This window comes from Rutidosis leptorrhynchoides, chromosome 8, assembly GCF_046630445.1.
Source record: "Rutidosis leptorrhynchoides isolate AG116_Rl617_1_P2 chromosome 8, CSIRO_AGI_Rlap_v1, whole genome shotgun sequence".
In the NCBI taxonomy this organism is placed as follows: domain Eukaryota; kingdom Viridiplantae; phylum Streptophyta; class Magnoliopsida; order Asterales; family Asteraceae; genus Rutidosis; species Rutidosis leptorrhynchoides.
In genome coordinates this window covers 255,271,294-255,295,693 of record NC_092340.1, presented here as the reverse complement: position 1 = coordinate 255,295,693, position 24,400 = coordinate 255,271,294, and the positions used below count along the sequence as shown (strand labels likewise).

Sequence of the window (24,400 nt, the reverse complement as noted above, 5' to 3'; positions counted from 1 at the left end):
TAAGCATAAACCCACAAGATTTTGACATAAACAACTTCAAAATCAACCATTTTGACCCAAATTGCACTTTTAATAAACTTAACACAAAAATCCCATTTTCTCGAAGATTTAATCTTGACACACTTTGATTCTTACCTCAAAAGACTCAGTAAGCTGTAAGGAACAAGATGATATCAACAATTTGAGATCTAGAACACAATTTAGGAATCTAGGGTTTGATGGAATGAGATTGAGAGAGTACGGGTGTAAGGTGAATTTTCTAGAGAAATGGAGAAAAATGAGAGAAAATGGCAGCATTATACACTTATTTGGGGTTCAAACTCCATACCCCACAACACACGGGTATTTACCAGTTATCTGATAACTTTCGTACTTAATTTGACAACCCTAACGGAGTTCAAATTAAATAAACGAACCTGTTCTGTGACCCTTGTCACAAACTGGTCTTAACTAAATAATAAAATAACATAAAATATACAACTCAAATAAAAGCATAATTAATCACACAATTATGCCTAAGGGCAAAAAGGTCATCTTACATCTATGCCTAATCTGAGGATGTTACAAATCCACCCCCTTAAGAGGATCCCATCCTCAGAATCTGGTCATGGTCAAACAGACGTGGATAACGAGCCTTTATCAGCTCTTCGATCTCCCACGTAAGGTTCGATCCTAAACTATGCTTCCACTCAACCAGCACCATTCGGATCTCCTTCTTTCTTAGCTTTGTTACCTTTCTATCAATAATTCTCACTGGTTCTTCAACTAGCTTTTGATTCAGATCCACCCTCAAATCACTCAACGGAACCAGTTGCGTCTCATCATCGACCTTACACTTCCTAAGATAACACACATTGAATGTGTTATGAATCCCTGCTAACTCTGCCGGAAGTTCTAACACAACCGTCTGATCATTAACCTCATGAATAATCTTGAACGACCCAATGTACCTCGAAGCTAACTTACCTCGCTTACCAAATCTGATAACTCCCTTCCATGGTGAAACTTTCTAGTAAACACGATCACCCACTTCAAAATTTATCGGACATCTACGTGGATCAGCATACATTTTATGTCTATCACGTGCCGCTTTCAACTTTTCACATGCTATCGCTACCTTGTCGGCTGTTATCTGAACCAATTCTGGACCTGCAAACTGTTTCTCACCTGCTTCTAACGAACAAGTCGGCGTTCTACATTTGCGACCATACAGGATCTCATAAGGCGACATACCAATACTTGAATGATAAGTATTGTTGTAAGGAAACTCAATCAAAGGTAGATGTATATCCCACGGGCCACCGTACTCTAACACGCAAGACCTAAGCATATCCTCTAATGTCTGTATTATACGTTCACTCTGATCGTAGGTCTGCGGATGATACGCTGTACTCAGATTCACCCTCGTTCCCAAACTTTTCTGTAAACTATTCTAGAAGTTAGACACAAATCTAGAATCTCTGTCAGATACGATATATATCGGAACCCCATGTCGACTAACTATTTCTTTCAAGTACAAATCTGCTAGAACGCTCAATGAGTTTCTTTTGTTGCTAAAAAGTGTGCACTCTTCGTCTGTCGATCAACAATTACCCATATCATATTATTACCTCTCTAAGTTTAGGCAATTTTGTCACAAAATCCATCGTAATATGATCCCATTTCCACTCTGGAATTTTCAACTGCTGTAACAAACCGTAGGGTTTTTGATGTTCAGCTTTAACCTATGCACAAATGTGACATCTTTCTACCAATTGAGCAACATCTTTCTTCATGGTTGGCCACCAATACATCGGTTTCAAGTTGTTGTACATCTTGGTACTACCTGGAAGGACGGTCAACCTCAATTTGTGTGCTTCATTTAAGATCAATTTCCTTAAATCTTCAAGCCTAGGCACCCAAATCCATTTCTTAAATGTCTTAAGTCCACGAGAATCGTTAGTCAATTGATCTTTTATTTTGGTCATCATTTCAGTCTTTAAATTCTCTTCCGATAAAGCTTGGGCTTGAACCTGTTTTATTTGTTCAATAAGATCTGAAACTATTTCGGTTCTCATAAATTTTTACAGTTTCCACAGTTTTCTTATGCCTCAAAGCATCGGCAACAACATTTGCTTTTCCTGGATGATACTTTATTTCACAATCGTAGTCTTTTCTAAGCTCAATCCACCGTCCTTGTTGCATATTCAGTTCTTTCTACGTGAAAATATACTGGAGGCTCTTATGGTCTGTACATATCACACACTTTGTACCATATAAGTAGTGTCTCCATAGCTTCGACGCAAATACTACTTCAGCCATTTCTAAATCATGAACTGGATAGTTACATTCATGTGTCTTTAACTGATGAGAAGCGTACGTGATAACTTTATCTCTCTGCATCAGTACACACCCCAACCCGACAATTGACGCATCACAATAAACCACGAAATCATCTGAACCCTCTGGTAATGCTAACACTGGAGCCTGACACGACAACTATTTCAGAGTCTGAAAGGCCTGTTCCTGTTGGTCACTCCATCAAAAACTTACATCTTTTCTGGTCAATTTGATTAACGGACCCGCTATTTTAGAAAAATCTTTTATAAACCGGCGATAATAACCCGCAAGACCCAAGAAACTCTTAACTTCTGTCGTCGTTTTCGGCGAATTCCAACCCATTACCGCTTCTATTTTTGACGGATCCACTTTAATACCTGCCTCACATATAACATGACCTAAAAACTACACCTCTCGGAGCCAAAACTCACACTTCGAGAACTTAGCATATAACTGCTCTTTCTTTAATAGCTCTAAAACCAATCGAAGATGTGTCTCATGATCAGCCTCTGTCTTTGAATACACCAATATATCGTCGATAAACACGATAACGAACTGATCTAAATACGGTTTACAAACCCTATTCATCAGATCCATGAAAACTGTTGGAGCATTTGTCAACCCAAATGGCATAACCAAGAACTCGTAATGCCCATATCTCGTTCTAACGCCGTCTTTGGTATATTTGATTCTGCAACCCGAACCTGATGATACCCGAATCTAAGATCTATTTTTGAAAAATATGACGCACCCTGAAGCTGATCGAACAGATCAATTCTAGGCAAAGGATACTTATTCTTACCCGTTCTCTTATTTAACTCTCGATAATCTATACACATTCTCAGAGTACCGTCTTTCTTCTTTACAAACAACACTGGCGCACCCCACGATGAGGAACTCGGTCTTATAAACCCCTGTCTAACAATTCCTGTATATGGGACATCATCTCTCTGATTTCAGAAGGAGCTAACCTATAAGGAGTCTTAGCTACTGGAGTAGTTCCCGGAACCAACTCAATCTTATACTCTACTTTTCTTACTGGCGGCAACCCCGATAACTCATCAGGAAATACCTCAGGAAATTCCAAAACTGCCGAAATATTGGTAACAGATCTCTTCTCAATCTTAGCATCAATAACATAAGCCATAAAAGACTCACACCCCTTAGAAAATGACTTCTTCGCCTTCATCATTGAAATCAACGGAAAACTGAACCCACTTCTTTCCCCTCGGGCCACAACTCGGGTTCCATCAGCCAAACGGAACGTCACAATCTTTTTATCACACTTAATGTGGGCCTTATGTAGGCTCGTTCAGTTCATCCCTAACACTACGTCAAAACTAGGGATTGGCAACACTAAACATGACATAGCAAACGGTCTACCATCAATTTCTATACTAGCTCCAGACACATACGTTATGACTGGAACCGTCTTACCATCAGCTACCTCTACTCTAACAGGCTCAGGCAGCACAATAGCAGGTAACCCTAACTTAGTACAGAAATCTATAGACATAAACGTCCTATTTGCACCCGAATCAAACAATACTTTAGTAGGTATTGAGTTGATCAAGAACATACCGGTTATGATGTCATTGGTATTAGTAGCAACCTCCACTATCATCTGAAAGGCCCTTGCTTCTGCAGTCGGTGGGTTCTTTCTCTTTTGTCCACTAGAGGCTGTGGAACCCTCGACAGATGCTGAACGTGCCCCTGACCCTGCCCTGAAACTTGCGCCCTTTGACTCCTGACAACTAGCTAAAAGGTGACCAGGTTGGTGACAACTCTAACACACATTCTCCCTGAAGGAACACCCCTGTGACTTGTGACCTACCATACCACATCTTAAACACCTTCTCGTTGCCTCTGAACATTGCCTACTGTGAGAAGACTTATAATCTTTACACCATTCTTTCTTTCCAGACCCAGACCCTGAACTTGTTTGATTACCTTTACCCCTTTGTCTAAACCCAAACGATTTCTTTGACCTCAAGCTTGACTGACTGGTAGCTTGACTACCCTGCAGTACCACATTCCCTATATTCATACCCCTCGCTGCTCTAACATCACTTTCTACCATCTTTGCCATCACAAAAGCCTGAGATAATGTCGGTGCGGACCTCACAAACGTCCTATACTCTGGCAAAATCATATTCACAAAATGTTGGATTCTTGATTGTTCATCAGGCACTCACTGTTGCAAAAACCTTAACTTGTCCATGTATTTCTCAATCACTCCATCAATGAACATCTGAGGTGTCATCCGCATTTCCAGGAACTCCATCTTAATTATGTTCATGTCGAACACATTACAGTCCTGTTCGCATACTTTCTCATAAAACTGCTCCCAAGTGATCATTCTAACCTGTTCTGGAGGAACACTGGCTATCACAGAATCCCACCACACCACTGCTCTATCTTTCAACAACCTTCTGGCATAAGTTACTTTCAATTCTGGCTCACACTGACATGCTTCAAATGCCTTTTCAACCTCCCGTAACCAGTTAAGAGTTGTGGTTGGGTAAGAACGACCTGAGTAAGGAGACGGTCCATAATCTCTAAATTGTTTAAAGGTGCATCTTTTTGGTGGCTGGTATTGTTGTTGGAATTGCTGTTGTGGAAATGATTGTTGATATATGGGTGGCTGAACTTGGTTCATCATCATTGGATTAGGATACTGGTAGTTTATCTGTGGTGGCATGACGTGCTAAGGAAATTGGTTATGTAATGGGTATTTGTATTGGTTCTAGTGTATTTGCGGTATGGTGTGAGACTGAGCAGTGGCAAAACCCGACGGTGTATCCTCATTACCTGACTGTCTAGCTAACTCAAGCTCAACAACCTTGTTTAGAGCTTCTTTGAGTTTACTTTCAAATTCGTGCACATATTCAGCCTGGTAAACTTACACCTCATCCTCCTCATCTGGAGCACTGAACGTTCCGGGGTGGATCGGGTTTGTAGCATTCGCATCTCTGTTATCTGCCATCTGTGCTACAAAACACTCGCACAAAAGCTTAGTGGATAACTGTTAGTTTACTAAACACTAACATGCACAACATCCTACATTCACTTAGCCCCCATCCCACGGACATGTTTGACTTAACTCAGGGTTTAGGAACAAATACGCGCACGTACTTGCTGCTAAACCATGCTCTGATACCAACTTGTAACACCCTGATTTTTTTAAACACAACGGAAGTAAATACTTAATTACCAAATAAGCCTTAGTTAATGTTTACTTAACATTGTTTACAAATCAACTTTATACAACAACGATGTTACGTGAAAACATCATAAACATAGAAAACATCAGTGTAAGCTCATAGTCAAACATATCTTCAACCCGTTCGCAACACCCTTCTAACCAGCAGTACCTAAACCTGCAATAGGTGAAAATGTGGGGGAATTAGCACAACTGCTAAGTGGATGGATACTATCTAACAGACCAAGCATAAGCAACTGGACATGTAAGGGTCACAGATATGCTAACGTCCTGAACTAGCATATAACAACTGATAATATGAGGATCGGCGGCTTGTACGAGCACACGACTTAGCTGATCAGGCTACAGTATACCGATATTCCGCATTACTGAATCTACTGCATAACCGTCCAGACGTAACACATGTGTCCTTCTATGCTATATTGACCAATCAGTAACATCATGACCCGACCAGGCTACCACGATCGACCTCACACAAACCCTACCTTGCCACCTTGGTGGGTTCCCAACCTTGCCGCCTCGGTTGGTGTCCAACTAACAGTGCGCACATAAGATCACAGATAATCAGTCATGCAATCGTCCTATCTAGCATGGAAATATCTTACTACACATGGTATTCATACTGGATATAAACATAAATGTAAAGAGTCTGAACAAGTAGCGTGTCAGCTACTTAATACTCTATCCAGAGATAGACCCACTAACCGAATACCAGCAACTAGCTTATATTATCTATCACCGAAATGCTTCTTTATCCTTATCATCTAAACATAAGGCAAATCAAGTTAGTTTCTGTCCGTTAGCACTAAACAGCACAATACAACAAATTAGTATCAAAAGCGTCACTAAAAGTTCACCTAACACTTATGCATTTTCAGAATTTACATTATGATTATCATAAATCACACAGACAACATAACGGTTAGACATTAACACTTAATAAAATTTCCACTGCCTAAGTCCATCGGCCGGCTGACCAAGACAATCGGCCGACCAAGACACACCATCGGGCGATGGTCTCTTCCACCGACCGAACGTCTAATGTAATTTCATTATCCGAAGGACTTCCACCATCGGTTGATGTTCATGACTATTGGCCGGTTGTCAGTCACCATCGATCGATGGTCAAAGACCATCGGCCGTAGGTAGTTCATCAGCTGCAGCAGAAGCAAAGTGACGGGTTTCAAGCAAAATTCACCAAATCTTGCTCTAGAGCTCGTTTCTTACCTCAAAACTGACCAAATCAAGTACACTAAACATCAATAAGCATAAACCCACAAGATTTTGACACAAACAACTTCAAAATCAACCATTTTGACCCAAATTGCACTTTTAATAAACTTAACACAAAAATCCCATTTTCTCGAAGATTAAAGCTTGACACACTTTGATTCTTACCTCAAAATACTCAGCAAGCTGTAAGGAACAAGATGATATCAACAATTTGAGCTTTAGAACACAATTTAGGAATTTAGGGTTCGATGAAATTAGATTGAGAGAGTACGGGTGTAAGGTGAATTTTCTAGAGAAATGGAGAAAAATGGGAGAAAAGGGAAGTACTATACACTTATTTGGGGTTAAAACTCCATACCCTACAACACACGGGTATTTACCATTATCTGATAACTTTCGTACTTAATTTGACAACCCTAACGGAGTCCAAATTAAATAAACGAACCTGTTCTGTGACCCTTATCACAACTGGTCTTAACTAAATAATAAAATAACATAAAATATACAACTCAAATAAAAGCATAATTAACCACACAATTATACATAAGGACAAAAAGGTCATCTTACATCTATGTCCGATTTGGAGGATGTTACATTAAGTCATCACTACATTGTAATATATTCATAATAATCAGTATATTATACCTCAATATTTTAGCCCTCTTTAAAAAAAAACATGAAAAGCATTCCCCTCTATTCCAAGTAGATTGTAATCCCATCTTTCAATTGTTTTCACTTCTGTATTAGTATTTCAAGCTTCCTTTTATATATATATATATATATATATATATATATATATATATATATATATATATATATATATATATATATATATATATATATATATATATATATATATATATGTGTGTGTGTGTGTGTGTGTGTGTGTGTGTGTGTGTGTGTGTGTATACAAATTAATTAGAGCTAGAATACAATATACAAAAATCTAAGTATTTTTTGAATTATATCATCCATATAAAAAGAGTTGGCTTTTCAAAGGATTTTTATTTTAAGATAGGACCATTAATAATTTTATCGATAATCTCATGATCGTTGAGTAACTTTGACTTTAACAAATTTTAACCGATGTTACTAACTTTGAAAGAATAAATTCCGACTTTGACCCGAATAAATCTAACATTAGCCGACTAAATTTGACTTTAGTCATTTGACATTTTGACAATTGACTTTGAGCGCTTGGCATAGTCATCGGGTCAGATAGTCCATAAAATCTTCTGGACCCTGTTATGCTCGTTAGTGAAACTTGTGTTGAGTGTCTAGCTGCATAATCCAACTGTAAGCAGACAGTTATCAGTAGTACAAAAGCATTGTCTAGCAGTAGCGTTCGGTAACTTTTCTTCTTTGTCGCTGGTGGGTGTCTTCAACTGCATACGTACAAATATAATTCAGTTCATCTAATGGTAGCAACAAATTTTGATTTTAAAGAGCTTTGAATGATAACACAAAATTACTACTGATGGCAAATAACGTACCTCTACGATTAAGATTGGAGTGCATGACTGGCACATAACAAAAATAAAATGAAATATACATAAGAAAGTTACCTCTTCAATGCAACCATCATCAATCTTAGTGTTATGAGACAACATAAAATCATCAAGCAAATTCTCCAAGTCGTCCACATATAATGCCTCTGGAAACACACGGATATTAAGAATAACATAAGATAGAGCCTGAAAAATATACATAGATTAACCTTTCATGAACATAATGCAGGAAGTCAAATTCAAATATTAGTTAGAATTCCTTTTCTGAATACACAATTGCAACTTGAAAAATCATAATCAGGATCATTTGCATCTTATTCTTATAAATTGTAATTATCAAAACAAAAACCTACTGCAATCAAGAGCTGCAATAATGAATTCACAATGTAGTATGTAGTATATAAATATTTAAGAGAAACTTTTTATATATCAAGAGCTGCATCAACAGCTATGAAGTACCTTCATAAGGTTGCCAATGAAATATAGTGCGGTTAACTCGTTCAAATCTACACACATTAACACACAATAGAATAAAACAGCGTACTTTGTTAAATTATGGTTTATTTCACCTAAAATAAAAAGTTTCAGTTTGATGCATCAATCATTATTCCATGTACCTGAGAAAAAAAATAGTGCATCAATAAACCCAATAGCATATTAGAACCCCAATCCATTTCAAAATGCCAATTATTTCAATCAAACTCCCATATTTCCAACAAACTGAACATGGTAGCTCAAACTCAAAAAGCCACATAAAGGATAACATGTCAAATACCATACCATACCATACCAATATTCTAATAAAATGAAATATGTGAGCAAACACGGAGACACCGACGGAGACGAAGATGGTGAGAGAGAGAAGAGGAGAGCTGAGATGGATGGGTTTTGTGAGAGTGGTGAAGAAACACGGTGAAGAGTAGGTGTTTTTTAAAGAAACACGGAGAAGAAAACACGTATCACCAAGAAGTGCCGCACAGCTTATAATAACGACAGGTGGCAAAATGTTATGAAATGACGAAGATGTCCTCGATTGTGAAAGTGGTGTGAAATGACAGTTTTAACCCTGGGTGCTGTTCATGGTTTTGTCAAATAGAGTGTAGTAGAATTAAAACGCATGTAGTTTTGGCCATCGTTTGGACCCAGTTATTTTTTTTATCAAAGGCGAAAATTTTTATATAAAAAGGATATCTTCATCAAAACAATGAAGAAAATCCCAAAAGATACAAGTTACAATGGTGGAGATAAACTCGACCATGAATTGAGAAGATTACAATTTGTAGAATGAACACCCACGTACATAACAAAAAAGGATTATGATCCCATACGTATGCTTGAAAGCCATTGCAATAATTGAGATTCGTTGCGCACAAAAAAACCTTCATCTTGATGTTTCGCACAATGATAGAACGACACGTAAATTTGCCATTAAAGACGATGTCGTTACGGGCTATCCAAATGGCCCAAAAAGTAGCGGGACCAATCATCTTCCAATATTTCGAAGCTTTAATACCCATGCCATGATACCAATCGAATAAAAATTCTTCAACCGTTCTTGGAATAACCCATCTAAGATTCCACGAACGAAATAAATCGGCCCAAATGTTGAAAGACCACTTACAATGTAACAACAAATGTTCGATCGTCTCGTCTTCAAGCAAACACCAAACGCATAACTTAGAAGCGTGACTAGGTAAAATATGTCTTTGAGAAAGAATTACCTTCACCGGGATGCTTTGTTTGATAGATAAACAATGGAAGATCATAACTTTAGAAGGTACATTATTTTCCCACACGACTTTTGGCCACACCGGAGAAGCGGGATTGCCCGATTGAACAATAATACGAATGGCGTCGGCGAACGAAAAGGACTCACATGCTTCGTTTGGACCCAATTATATTGATTGAAATAAAAATAAATTAATTAAACTTAAAATTAAAATATTAAATAATTAAAAAATCATTAATCACCATCGGCGCCTATTACCGCAGTTCACCGTTAACCGGAAAAAAAACTCATCCAACAGTTTTTGTGTATTCTTACCCACACCCTGAAATCGATGCAGCTGCGGACTACCGGTGCCGGAAATGCCACCTCTACCAGTGCCGCCGCCACCACCGAAGTAAGCACCAAATCAGATACGGCACACCTCGACTTCCCCTACCAGCTGATCAAATCGGAAACGGTTCCACCTGCTCCGACCCGACCCGAATCTGCCTTCGATTGGTTACCGGATTACCTAGGGCACGCGTGGATTGCATACGCAGCTTCTTCACTTCTCGTGATCTCTCAATTTCCATCACCTTCGGAAAACGATGAAACCGTTGATCCTGTTTTTCGGCAAGTAATTGAACTTTCCTCTGATGGCTCCGGCGATGTTTCATCGGTTTCTTGGTCTCCGGCTTCCATGTCTAGTGGTGAAGTAGCTGCTTCTTTTGATAATTGCATTGGTGTCTTTTCACATAATTCAAAAGGTTAGTTTGTATCTATGAATTGAATATTAAGCTTAATTTAATGCGCCTATACTACAATTGATAGAGATACACATTTCATTTTGTGTTAGAACTCAAAGCCTTAATATCATAATATGGACTACTGTTACTAGAATCATGAAATTGACATCCTAGATTAGCTCATGTGGTAGTGGCCTACCTCTCTTAGCGAGAGGTTAGGAGTTCGACTCCCGTGGGGTGCAACATTGCACACAATGTTGCCCCTTTATCCTTGAATTCCACCCAAGGGTGCCTTCCGCACATCGCGTTGCGGGGGCAGTGGGGGTGGGGTTTTTACCGCCCATGCCCTCGGATTGGGCTGGTTTCCTCCTGGACAGCAGTTGGGTGTGGGTTATGCAAGTGCAGGGAGATGAACGCGTGGGTGGTTAAGTCCCCCTGGGTGATCCCGTACTGCTGTTAAAAAAAAAAAACAAATGACAATTATGAGAATATGCATCAATTAACAGTTAACAGTTGTCCTAAAAGGATGTTAAAAATTCATTGTAGTGCATGTTATAAAAAAGAATATATCGATGCTAGGTTATATTTTGAATTGATCTTAGTGGAGCAGGATGTATGAACAGTTTTATTGAACTCTTATTGAAGATATCCAAGTGTGAAGTATGGAGCTACTTAATGTATATATTTGTGTTAATGTGAGCAACAGAGTATGGTAGAGTAAAGAAGCTGCATACTTGTTAACATGAAAAAGTTCATGTTTTGCTCCAAACTTGGATGTTGTACATTTGAACTATCTTACTTATATTCAGGTTCTTTTTGTTGGAGCCAGACTGCGTTACTTGTGCAAGCCAAAAACGTTGAGGCCGTCAAATGGACAGGTTCGGGAGATGGTCTAGTTTCAGTTGGAATTCATGTTATTCTATGGAAACGAAAGGGCCTTTCATGGGAAAAAGCTTGGAAGTTTAAACCTGAGCTTCCTCAGTCTTTGGTTTCTACTACCTCATCCACTGAAGGCCTATTTGCAATTGCACCTCTAAATAAACTAAAAAATGAGTATTCAACATCTGTATTAATCTGTCATGGAAAGTCAAAACGCGTTCAAGCCGAGCTTCGTCATCATGTTCCTGTTTCCACGATTCAGTGGAGACCTTTAGTAGCTAACCAATGGAAAGAGAAACCAAAACATCCATTAAAGTTGGTTTTGCTAACATGCTGTGCTGATGGAACCGTAAGGCTTTGGAGTGAGATCGATGATGGACAGGGCAAAAAGACTGGCAAAGCCCATGATGATCAGAGGCCCATTGGGTCATCTTTTCGAGTTGCTGCAACAATCGAGATAAATAAAGCTGTAAATGGTATTCTAGGTTCTGATGTGTTTGTAAGATGGGCTACTGAGCTTGATGGCATTGTTAATATCGGTAAAGAAAAAAGTCAATATTATCCTTCAGAAGAGTATCACCAAGAAAAAGCTGGAAAATGTGATTGGTTAATATGTTTTGGTCCTCAAATGCTGGTAACCTTCTGGGCTGTCCATTGTATTGATGATATTTTCCCGTTACGATTTCCACGAGTTACCTTGTGGAAAAGGCAAGATTTAGCAGGTTTTAAAACAGGAACAAGTTATCCACTTCACAAATCTGTTATATCAAGAAACGGATCATTTGGCCCACCAGACATATGCTCTGTAATTCACTTATTACCATTCAATCAGTTGGTATGGTCACATTTTTATAAAAAAACATTATCGGAAAATTCCTTTTCTTCTATTGCTAATGGAAGGTTAAATGTGGATGGTCATACTGGAAAAATATTACATATTGCATTGCACCCTTATGGATGTTTTCCTGAACTTGCTGTTTCTTTGGATACTAATGGTGTAATTTTATTTTGGTCCCTTTCCAATAGTGCCATGGGTTTATCGCCATTGAGTTCCGGCTGCAAGCTCTTTGGCCAGCTTGTAGTTGAGGATTCTCTATGTAAATACACTAGCTTGAGGTGGGCCCCTGTTATACTAGACGATCACCGGGTCCTACTTACTGGACATGCTGGAGGCATAGACTGTTATCTAGCTAATGTCTGTCAAAATGAAGATGAGATACCATGTCATAAATTATGTACTATCCCTTTCACCGGTAATCATAATGAAGATGGACCCGCCAGTATCTGGTCAATTCCTTTGGCATCTACGAAGTTTATGGTGTTAGCTATATGGATGGGCCAGTTTCAGGCATCATCCTGGACTATCACTATTACCACCTCAGAAATTGGTTCCGATAGAATGGAAAAAAACGGCACACATTCATTTGAAAGTGATTTTTCTGGAAAGAAATATCATATCTCTGTTGATTGTTGCTCATCTAAGTTTCCAGATCCGTTCAACCATGATAATATTACAAGCTTTGCTGTTCTTGGCCTGCATAACGTCTCTCCAGCTAAAGTAGAAGAGCAAATATTCAACAACAATGTTGCTTATCAAATGGTTACTGGCTGTCTTGATGGTAGTTTCAAACTATGGAGAAGTATGGCTACTAAATCACCGAAGTTGGATCAAGAGTGGGAACTAGTAGGGATGGTTGCTGCTCACGAAAGGCCCATCACAAGAGTAAGTTTAAGTGATTGTGGTCGAAGGATTGCTACCGTATCTACTGCTGATGATTCAAATGACCAAAGTACCCTTCACATATGGGAAGCTGTGTACCTCGGAGGAACAGGGAGTTTTTTACATGAAGACACTATATATCTTGATGAACGGGTTGTTGCTATAAAGTGGTTATCAATAGGTAATGGTCAGCAACTGATTGGAGTCTGCATGCAGAATGAACTGCAGGTGTACTCCATGAAACGTTGTGCAGGTCAGAGTTTGAGCGGGTCAGAAAAATCTAAAAAAGGAAACATATGGTTTCGTCTTGCAGAAAGCGATACTCTTACTGATGTTCGTGATTTTATTTGGGGACCTAAAGCAACCGGTGTGATAATTCATGATGATTACTTTTCTCTTTCTAGTAAGTGGCTACTTCCAAATGACATAAAGCACACATCTAAATGTATGCTTCCTGAAATTTTTACGGACTCTGATAGTGATGATCTTGATTATTCAACACTAAAAGACAAAAAAGAAACAGTCCTGCCCAAATTAGCAACAAAAATGAGAATGGATAATTCCATATTTTCAAGTGTTTCTAGAAGTCAAAAAGACGAATGTAGTACGAGTACAGGGATTGCTTTTGAGAGCATGTTAGAATTGGCAGCACATGTTGGCGGATCTTTACCCACCTACCATCCTGAAGCTCTCTTGGTCAATATTTATTCAGGTACTTTAAACTAGTTATGTGTTCTTGGTTACATTTTTTCATAATTTCCTTCCATTAGACAACTTTTTAATTGTAATCGACTTTCTAAAATAATCTTATAAGCAGCGTTGTAAAGCTTTCCGATTAATGCCGATTACTCCCCGATTACTACTTTTAAGAACTGGCAGATCCGATTTTCCAAACTTCGAGTAATTAATGGGTCAACATTGATCAATGGGTATTGGATTCAATTGGTCAAAGTCAGTTTAGTTAGTTAAAATCAGTCAAAGTTAATATCGGTCAACATTTTAATATGAATTTAAATTAGAATTTTAAAGTTCTTGAACAAATGAAGATTATGTTTATGTTTCTACGTTTATGTTTATGTTTATGTTAATGAATTTCTTGTATATGTACACATATAATTTGGAAATTTGTCATCTAAATATATGAAAGTTTAATCCGATTACTCCCCGAGTGGCCGATTACTCCCTCAAAAGTCCCGACCGAGTACTCCCCCGAGTAGCGATTTTTGCAACCTTGCTTATAAGACTTATAAAGATATGTATACATGTAATGCTATCAATCTGTTCAGGCAATTGGAAACGTGCAAGAAGTGCCCTGAGGCATCTTTTAGAATATCTTACTTCTAGTAATATAGAAGATTTAAAAAAAGCTTCTACTGGTAGAGCTAGCAATCGAATCCCACAAATGAGCTTGTCGGACTATGTTGAAGGACTTCCGTCAACCGATTCAAAAGCGTTCACATCTTCAAGTTTCCAGTTAGATTCATTTAACTACTCTTCCTGGGAGACTAATGGTTCGAGCAACTCAACTTCTACAAAATCTGGACTGAGTGGACTTGCTGATTCACTCGAGAATTTACATGAAACTTCAGCCATTAATAACATTGAGAAAATTCAAATTCTTGCTGTTATTGATCTTCTTGATGAAATCAGTAATTCAAATGCGTCTTCACCATACGTTGGTCTTGACGAACCTGGTCAAAGGTAACTTTAACTTGTAGATTTTTGTAATGTTATTGAAGTGCGCTTTGATGTATGATGATCTTATTACTTGATATATTTGAAGGTTTTGGGTTGCAGTAAGGTTTCAGCAGCTTTATTGCGTGAGGAGACTAGGGAGATTGCCATCGGTTGGAGAGTTGGTTATTGACTCAGCCCATATTGCTTGGGCTTTCCACTCTGATTGTCAAGAAAGTTTGTTTGAATCTCTTCTGAATAACGAATCATCTTGGCATGAAATGCGCAACATGGGTGTTGGATTTTGGTACACCAATAAATCGCAGTTGCGAGTAAAGGTACGTTTTTCTGCTCTTTAATTATTGAAATAAATTTAGCGTGCTACAGTATTGAAAATTTCCATTGATGTACCGCAATTATTAATAAATAAATTAGGTATCACTAAATTTGGTTAACAATTTTGAATTACTGTAATCAAATCCTGGTCATTAGGCTTTGTTGCTGTTCCCAGTGACTATATCCAACTACTAAAAAAGAAGAATATCTACTTGAAAATTCTTGATTATTCTTGAATTAAATTCTGGTGTAGATTTTGTAACTCAGCTTTTTGTTTCCCATTGTTTTTAATAACTTATTATACTTCAAGTCATGCTAAGAAAAGAAATAATTCCAAGAATCTACCACCACGATTGGATCAGATTTCGGCAAAAATCCACTTCTAAGAACTAAAGGTAATTTGACTTTATTTTTATTGAGATGCGCGGATGACTACTAAACCCACATGAGGAACATTCAAGAACGAGAAAAGGTCTCACCTTTTCTGTTTTTCCTAAAAGTCGGTTTCTGTGAGCATAGGATAGTACCTTGTCCGTCTTGAGTTTCGATTCTCTTTGTTACTTTTTTATATGATAGTTTATACATTGATTTTCTAGTTCGTGTCAATATGACTAAATTGCTACTTTGCAGTTACTTGACCCACTTTAATACATCGTCTCTTTTAACAATTTCTTCGTTGCAGATGGAAAGGCTGGCAAAACAGCAATATCTGAAAAATAGGGATCCAAAGGCTTGTGCGCTTCTTTACATAGCTTTAAACAGACTGCATGTTTTGGCAGGTCTTTTTAAAATCAGCAAAGACGAAAAAGACAAGCCATTGGTTGCCTTTCTTTCACGCAATTTTCAGGTTTGAACAAACTCAGCCCAATTCTTTAAGTATTTTATTTGTCATGCAATGAAAACATGATCTATTTTTGGTACAGGACGAGAAAAATAAAGCTGCTGCTTTGAAAAATGCTTATGTGTTAATGGGGCGACATCAACTGGAACTTGCTGTAGCTTTTTTCTTGCTTGGAGGTGATATTGCTTCTGCTATCAACGTATGTACAAAAACTCTTAAAGATGAACAGCTCGCGCTTGTGATTTGTCGTCTTGTTGAAGGTTATGGTGGGCCATCAGAACACCATATTATATCAAAATATCTGCTACCATCTGCATATGATGACGGTGATTATTGGAAATCAAGTTTTTTAGAGGTAATAAACTATGGGTAGCAGTATGTTTCTGATTAATTTGTGCCTGTTTTAACTTTCAAGTTGTCTGTTCTATTTTCAGTGGATATTAGGGAATTACTCTAAAGCTTTCTTGAGCATGTTTGGCGAGCAACTTAACTCTCCAAGCAATAAATTGGCCCTTTCTTCCAAACTTGAAGCCTTTATAAATCCGAGTGTCGGCCAATATTGTTTGATGTTGGCAACCAAAAACCAGATGAAGAACGCCATCGGAGAACATTGTACCTCTGTTCTTGGTAGATGGGCAATTTTGATGAGCTGCACTGCGTTAAGCAGATCCGGCTTGCCTGTATGTTCATATCTAAGAAGTTATTTTATTTCTTCTATTAAAAATATTTTATTTAGACTGAATATTCTCTTTTGTTTATTTTCTTTTAGGTTGAAGCTTTAGAATGCCTTTCATCTTCTGTGAGCATGTTCAGTGGTTCTGAACCAAAAAGCGTCTTAGATAATTCAGACCTTCAAATTCTGAATGAGAAGCTGATGCCATCTTCATCTTCCTCGAATTGGATTTCAGCTGACGTGGCATTGCATGTGCTTTCACATGTAAAATACAGTTATGCTATGTGCTACGTCACAAATTTGTTGATGGAACAACCAAAAAGCATCAGACCATCATCTGAAATTCAGTACACTACACCGCTTTCAGCTTTTGTTAACAAGTTTACTGCTGCGATATCATATATTGAGCAGAAGTACTCCATGAGTCGCCACCATCTGATTGACATGGTATTTTATTATATCTAACTATGAAATAGTAAATACTACGCCGCCTATTTTAATTGACACCTATCTATTCTGAAAAAAATTTAAATTTTTTTCCTTTTTCGTTCAGATTATTGCTTCTTTGTACAACCACGGCGTCACGTTCATCGGTTGCCATCTATTGCAACACGAGCAGTTAACAATGAATGGAAATCCATTATATCCTTCTCTACCATTGATCGTTTTAAAGGTTATCGAAGATTTTTCATATCTATTTTCAAGATATAACGTGATTTGTAGGATGAATTGTCATCCTACGGATCCACGTTGTCTGACAAGTGGTGTCATTGGTAATAGTGGCTGTTGGTTTAGCTCCTGCAGGATTTATATGAAGGATTTATTCTTGTTGGTTTCGAAGATAAGATATGGACTTACATTGTTCTCTGGTTCTTATGGTGAAAATTATTTACAGACCCCGTTATTTATTCTCGATTTATGTGAATATTACATATATTTCTCATCTGCGTGGTTTCAGAAAGATTACAAGAGTCTTCTTCTGGTTTTGAAACCTATTTTGCTTAAGTATTCCAATGATGAATCTATATCAATCGAGACTAACATGAAAAATCTTCGTGAAATTCTATTGGAACTATCTGAATCACTGGGTCATAATAAAATGACTACTCAGACTACTAGCGTAATGGTAAATGACCAAAGTGGACCCCATGTCATCCCTGAAAATGATAAATGGCAAATTATACGAGCTTCTTTATGGGGACTTATGTCGGGGTTTTTGAAACATCAAATCGGCTTATTGACGGAGAACCTTGTCGATAATTACGACGTTTTTCCTCCATGCAAGCTTTCTTCCTATATATCTAATGACAGCAGCATAAAGACACAATTGCAGTTTGTGACGGTGGTTTTGGCCAAGTTACTGAAACTGGAATTAGGGCATGCGTTATCTTATTGTGCAAAGCAGCTTGCATCTTTCTTGTTACAGAAAGTGAGGGATCAATCAAATGAATATACGATTTTGTGGTTAGAAGATTTGTGTAGGTCTACGCCGATAACCAGTTATCGTGGTCTTGGTCAAGGAGTTGACTTTGATCATTCCAGAATAATGAATAGTGAAGATGGATTATCTGCTTTTGAAGTACTATGGAATATGTTTAATGGTCAAAAAACGCTATGTGGAGATTTTGCTGTCGAATATTCGAAGTGGTCGCAGCTTATCAAGCAAAAACATTGTAAAGGATGGTACGATGCGTATACAAGCATCACAAAAGAACATTAAGCTGATGATCAAGAAGTTGTATCCTCAGTTGATCATTCTAGAAATATAGACTTATCGATGAAGATAAAACATACCCCTTTTCAGAAACCCAAAGAAGTTCATAAAATAAATGGCGAATTGCTCGAGGTAACTCCCATCCTGTTACACCGAACTTTCCTCCAAGGATAATTTATAATGATTATTATGTCACACGTCTTTTTTTATATTTATTTATTTTTTATTTTGAGCAGGCATTGTGCATTAACTCTATAGATCAACAACAAGCTGCGATTGCTAGCAATAAAAAGGTCAAACTACTTCACAATCACAAAACTTACATTTTTAATGCATGACCTCCTAGAATCATTTTATTAGTAGATTTTATTTTAGTTACACTGTCTTTACACGTGTGCACTTTTCATGATTGTATTGATTTAGGGAATAATTTTCTTTAATTGGGAAGATGGACGGACTTGCTTTGACAAGTCAAAGTATATCTGGACTGATGTTGATTGGCCGACTGATGGGTGGGCTGGATCCGAGTCCACTCCTGTTCCGACATGTGTTTCTCCCGGCATTGGTCTTGGAAGCAGGAAGGGGACCCACCTTGGTTTAGGTGGGGCCACAGTCGGTATGGGTTTAGCAAGACCAGTAACCACATCTAGTCTTGGTTGGGAGATTCAAGAAGATTTTGAGGAGTTCATTGATCCACCTGCAACTGTCGATAATATTAGGACACGCGCGTTCTCTAGTCACCCTTCTAGACCTTTCTTCTTGGTTGGTTCAAGCAATACACACATATATCTATGGGAGGTACACAATATTAATAATATGATGTTTCTTTCATTACCTGAAACATAATATGTTCAAAATTAAATTAGTAATCAAACATGATTGGTACAGTATGGTAAAAATACAGCTACAGCTACATACGGAGTTCTTCCTGCTGCAAACGTCCCTCCACCATATGCTCTTGCATCGATATCAGCAGTGCAGTTTGATCATTGTGGACAACGATTTGCTACAGCTGCATTAGATGGAACGGTTTGCACGTGGCAGCTTGAAGTTGGAGGAAGGAGCAATGTTCGTCCAACCGAATCATCTCTATGTTTCAGCACCCACACATCGTATGTACTCATTTCTTATTTTATAAATCGGTTGGTGATAAACAGTTTCTTTTCCCTATTATAGAGGTAGCGAATGGGAAAGTTGGAAATATTGTGTAATAGGTTGCTTTTGTACATGGGTCCTATGGTCACACCAAGTTGACCTGACACAGTTATTTCCATTTTTTTGTTTTAACTTTTCTAATAACCGGTGTGTCAAGTATGATTATGAAGTTTTTGTTATTTCATTGATAACCTATATGGCTATATATCTGAATAGAATGAAGGTGGTTTATTTTGAAAAATACAATTTGGATGACTTACGACCCATTTGACTTGTACTCCTTTAAGCTGATCTTTATTTCATTTTACCTATTTGACCCGTTACCTGGATCAACCAGTTTATAAGCTAATAGGTCAAAATTTTCACTTTTGAACACCTATTAGTTAAAAATCTTTTCTGTTTTGCAGGGATGTGACGTATGTTACTTCGAGTGGATCAATTGTTGCTGCAGCGGGTTATAGCTCCACCAATGTCAATGTTGTTATATGGGATACACTTGCTCCACCAGCAACGTCTCGAGCTTCCATCATGTGTCATGAAGGTTCAAACTTTGACATTTTGTATTATATAATGTGGGCCATGGTGAATTAAAGATATATATTAGCATTATATGTTTGAGTGTTTTTAGGTGGTGCACGCTCCATATGTGTATTTGCTAACGACGTTGGAAATGGTTCTATTTCTCCCATAATCGTCACTGGTGGAAAGGGTGGAGATGTCGGAGTTCATGATTTTCGTTATATTGCAACTGGAAGACCCAAAAAGCATAACAGTGAACACAAGTTCAATGCATCTTCAACCGCAGGATTACAAAATAAACATGGGGATCAGAATCGAAATGGGATGCTATGGTACATACCCAAGGCTCACTCAGGTATGGGTCAGGACCCTTCAGGTTTGGATAATGGGTCAAAATGGGCCAGGCCTGGTTTACCCAAAACACTCATTTTTATCTAATTCATTTTTCTTTTTTATAATTAAATTATTTTATTTGTAGAGAGTGTCACGAGAATAGCAGCTATTCCGGATACCAGTTTCTTCTTAACGGGGAGCAAAGATGGAGACGTAAAGCTTTGGGATGCAAAACGGGCAAAGTTAGTATATCACTGGCCTAAATTGCATGATAGACACACGTTCATTCAACCTAGTTCAAGAGGCTTCGGTGGAGTTGTTCGGGTACTATTCTTACCCATTTACTTGAAAAAAGCTTTTTGTTGTACATAATCTGATACAGTGTACACTTGAATTTAAAAGTAAAGTATAAAACTTTGCAGGCTGCTGTGACAGATATTCAAGTGGTTTCAAATGGTTTTCTTTCATGTGGGGGAGATGGTTCTGTTAAGCTGGTTCAACTTAGAGATTTACTCTGAACTGTATGGCCCGTTAATCGTCTCATGAAATTTTTGGGTAACTTAGTATTTTAAGCCAATATCTTTTTCTTACTTGTGTGCAGAATGTGCTTGTGTGTATGTAAATATAGGGTAAAATGCATAGTACCTGATGGTTACACTGTTACCGACTACAGGGTTTTGTTTAGTGTAAGAGCATAATAAGAACATATTGTTTTTTTTTTTTTTTTTTTTTTTTTTTTTGAACGGCAAGATTGCATTAGTCCGGACCGAAGCCTAGTCATCATTTGCACACACACACACGTTCGGGCAGGAAACCCGAACCACGATCACAGGGATCCGAACCCTTAAACCATCCCGAGGGGCAGGCGGGCCGGACCTTAGTCCCGGATCGGGTCGGTAAAACCTTCCCTTTGGGCTGACCTCAATGGAGCCTATTTCAGTCCATGTTTAATTTGGTCATTCAGAAGCCAGGTTCGAACCCTGGACCTCTTACCCGGCGAGGGTGTTAAACACCACCGCGATACCACTCAGGCAAATGCCTCGGTGGTAATAAGAACATATTGTTAGATTTGCGGAATCGGAAGCATAACATTTTTAGTTGGTTTGATTTTGGTATACACGGTTTCTTCTTTATTTGAAACATTTGTCATGGTTTGTTTCTAAGATGAACCTTTTTGTCTAGTAAGATTCGTGTTGGTTTAAGGTTGTAAAAGTAGCTAGTCAGATGTTGACCAATGATTTTGACCGATTTTATCAATTTTGACCGAGTAAATCTGAATTTTGAATTGTTTTGATCCTTTGTCCGCCAACTTTAAACGACTTGAGCCTATTCGGGTCGGCCTACTCCCCAAATTCGACTAGTCGGGGACTAGTCAGCCAACCAGGCCTAATTTTACAACCCTGGTTAGCTTGCAACTTGAAACCTAAGATTTGTATCTAGAAACTTATGGTGTTTGATGTAAATCTAAACTGATATCATTATTCTGTTAGGTACATGATATTATCAAACAAGAAATCAATTTATGAGCCTTTTTATAAGCACAATCTGTTAGGATGTGGAGTAAATAAATAAAAAACTTCATGTCTGATGTCGTGATTTTTCTAGTTTTTTTTATAATCACCTACAAGTTTTTTTGTTTTTGTTTTGTTTTTTTCTAAGAATTACAAGTTTGTCACCTTTTGTGTCATGACAACAGCTACATTTTTCACCATTAATTACCATTTTACCATATTAACTATTAGACAAAACTTATGAATAGTACCATGTGTATTTTTATCTTTTCACTTTTTTTATGAATAGTATCATGGGTATTTTCGTCTTTTCACTTTTTTCCCCTTCTTTCTTTCAAGTAACAATACAAAAGCCCCCCACACTATGTTCAAAAATTAAAATCGGCCCCCAACACAGGGGGTTAAAGCGTCAAATCAAAATTTTCATAAAATATCTTAAATAAACTCCACTCAAATATTCAACAGGTCATATCTTCTCGCTCGCAACGAGTTAAATTTTTCCGACACCATCCTTAAACTCGAAATAATTTAATGAACACAATGTCACTAACTATACGCAAAACGGACACTTTTAAAAAAACGTTAAATATTTAGGGTACTTTTCATATATGTTGATTTTTCACTCGCAGGCTCCGTAACTAAACACAATAAAATACATTAAAAATTGAACCCCCGGCGCGAACCGAGGGTTCGAAAACTAGTATTACCTAATAGACAAAAGTTATGAATAGTAATCAGGGGCATTTTCGACTTTTTTTTTAACTAAATTTCATTCTACCAACAAAGCCCCCACACTTTTTTGAAAAATTCAAATCGAACCCCCAAACAGGGGGGTAAAGTGTCAAATAACCATTTTCATAAAAAAATCTTTAATAAACTCCACCCAAATATTTAACGGGTCATATCTTCTCGCTCGCAACGAGTTAAATTTTTCCGACACCATCGTTAAACTCGAAATAATTTTAGGAACACAATGTCACTAGCTATACGCAAAACGGACGATTTTTAAAAAACGCTAAATATTTGGGGTATTTTTCATACACGTTGATTTTGCGTTAAATTTTTAAAAGTCGACAATTCCATAGCGAAACGCGGAGATGCACATATATTGTTAATTTAAAATAACATTTAAATCTCTCACGGGTTATACCTTTTAGTTCGACTCGAGTTGCGCTTCAACGACATCATCGTTAGCCACAAAATAATTTTACTAAATGCAATAAAATACATTGAAAACCGAACCCCAGCGCGAAGCGAGAGTTCGATAACTAGTTTCTTACCATAAGATAAGATTTAATGTGAACTAAATGTCAAAAGGAGGTTGCTTTCTTTAAGTATTCACATAACTTATTAACTTGTATAAACGTACAGGTCATAATGTTTGCATTAAATTAACTATGCCTCAATGACTAATTCACCGGATAACTTGTCTTCTAGAAGAAATTAGAAAAATGAAGTCATTATTATTATTATTATTATTATTATTATTATTTTAACATTCTTTAGACCATTCTCTATGGGTCAAAATGTTCGTTGGGCATATGATGCGGGTAACATATCAAGGCCATCGAATACATGCATGGGAAAACTTGATCTGAATGGAAGAAAAAGTGTTTTGAGTTTGCGTTCACATTACAGCCGGCCCCTCAAATTCGGCTTAATTTATACAACGACCCCCTAACTTTCTACTTTTTCAGAGGTAAAAATCGTAAATATATCATTTTATTAAAATTAAAGAAAATAATTCCACCCGTATTTTTAACGGGCCCTATCCTCTCGCTCGATCCGAGTTAAAATTTTCCGAGACCACCGTTCAACTCGAAAAAATCAGACGGACATAACGGGACTAACTATACGCGAAACGGACATCGTTAAAAAAAACTAAATAACGGTCCCTATATTCTCGCTCGGTGCTAGTTAAATTTTTCCGATACCACCGTTCAACTCGATATTATTTTACGAACACAACGCGACTAACTATACGCGAAACAAACATCGTCAAAAAAAACACTAAATATTTTCAAGCTATATTTCATACATATACATATACGTCCAACAAACAACCCAACATACTAGATATATTAGGTACCAAACGACGTATATCCAAATTCGACCGCGCGTTGAATTCAACCGCAGCAACGCGCGGTCGATTTTTTTTCTAGTTTAACCTAATTAAGATTATATAAATCGTTAAACATGTTCTTTGACAAAAGAAAAGCTAATATATAAATGAAAAACAACTTTCATTATTTATTTATTCTACATTCTATATATTATGATAAACTAAATTATTATAAAAATTAATCAG

General features: G+C 37.5%; 1 protein-coding gene and 1 pseudogene across 1 annotated transcript; one reads left to right on the top strand and one right to left on the bottom strand.

Annotated features, from left to right (window-relative positions):
- Nucleotides 1-577: 577 nt before the first annotated feature.
- On the bottom strand, nt 578-1,646 carry LOC139864124 (uncharacterized). The gene is made up of 2 exons (XM_071852709.1): nt 1,611-1,646; nt 578-1,009 (listed from the first exon to the last, which is right to left on the bottom strand). The coding sequence occupies exons 1-2, from the start codon at nt 1,644-1,646 to the stop codon at nt 578-580; spliced, it is 468 nt and encodes a 155-aa protein (XP_071708810.1).
- Nucleotides 1,647-10,303: 8,657 nt separating this feature from the next.
- Nucleotides 10,304-21,288, top strand: LOC139864123 (uncharacterized; annotated as a pseudogene).
- Nucleotides 21,289-24,400: the final 3,112 nt, after the last annotated feature.

Coding starts and splice junctions, on each gene's coding strand:
- LOC139864124 (XM_071852709.1), bottom strand. CDS start 1,646: ATGGATTTTGTGACAAAATTGCCTAAACTTAGAGAG. Junction 1,010..1,610: donor AATTGCCTAAACTTAGAGAG/GTAATAATATGA, acceptor CGTGTTTACTAG/AAAGTTTCACCATGGAAGGG.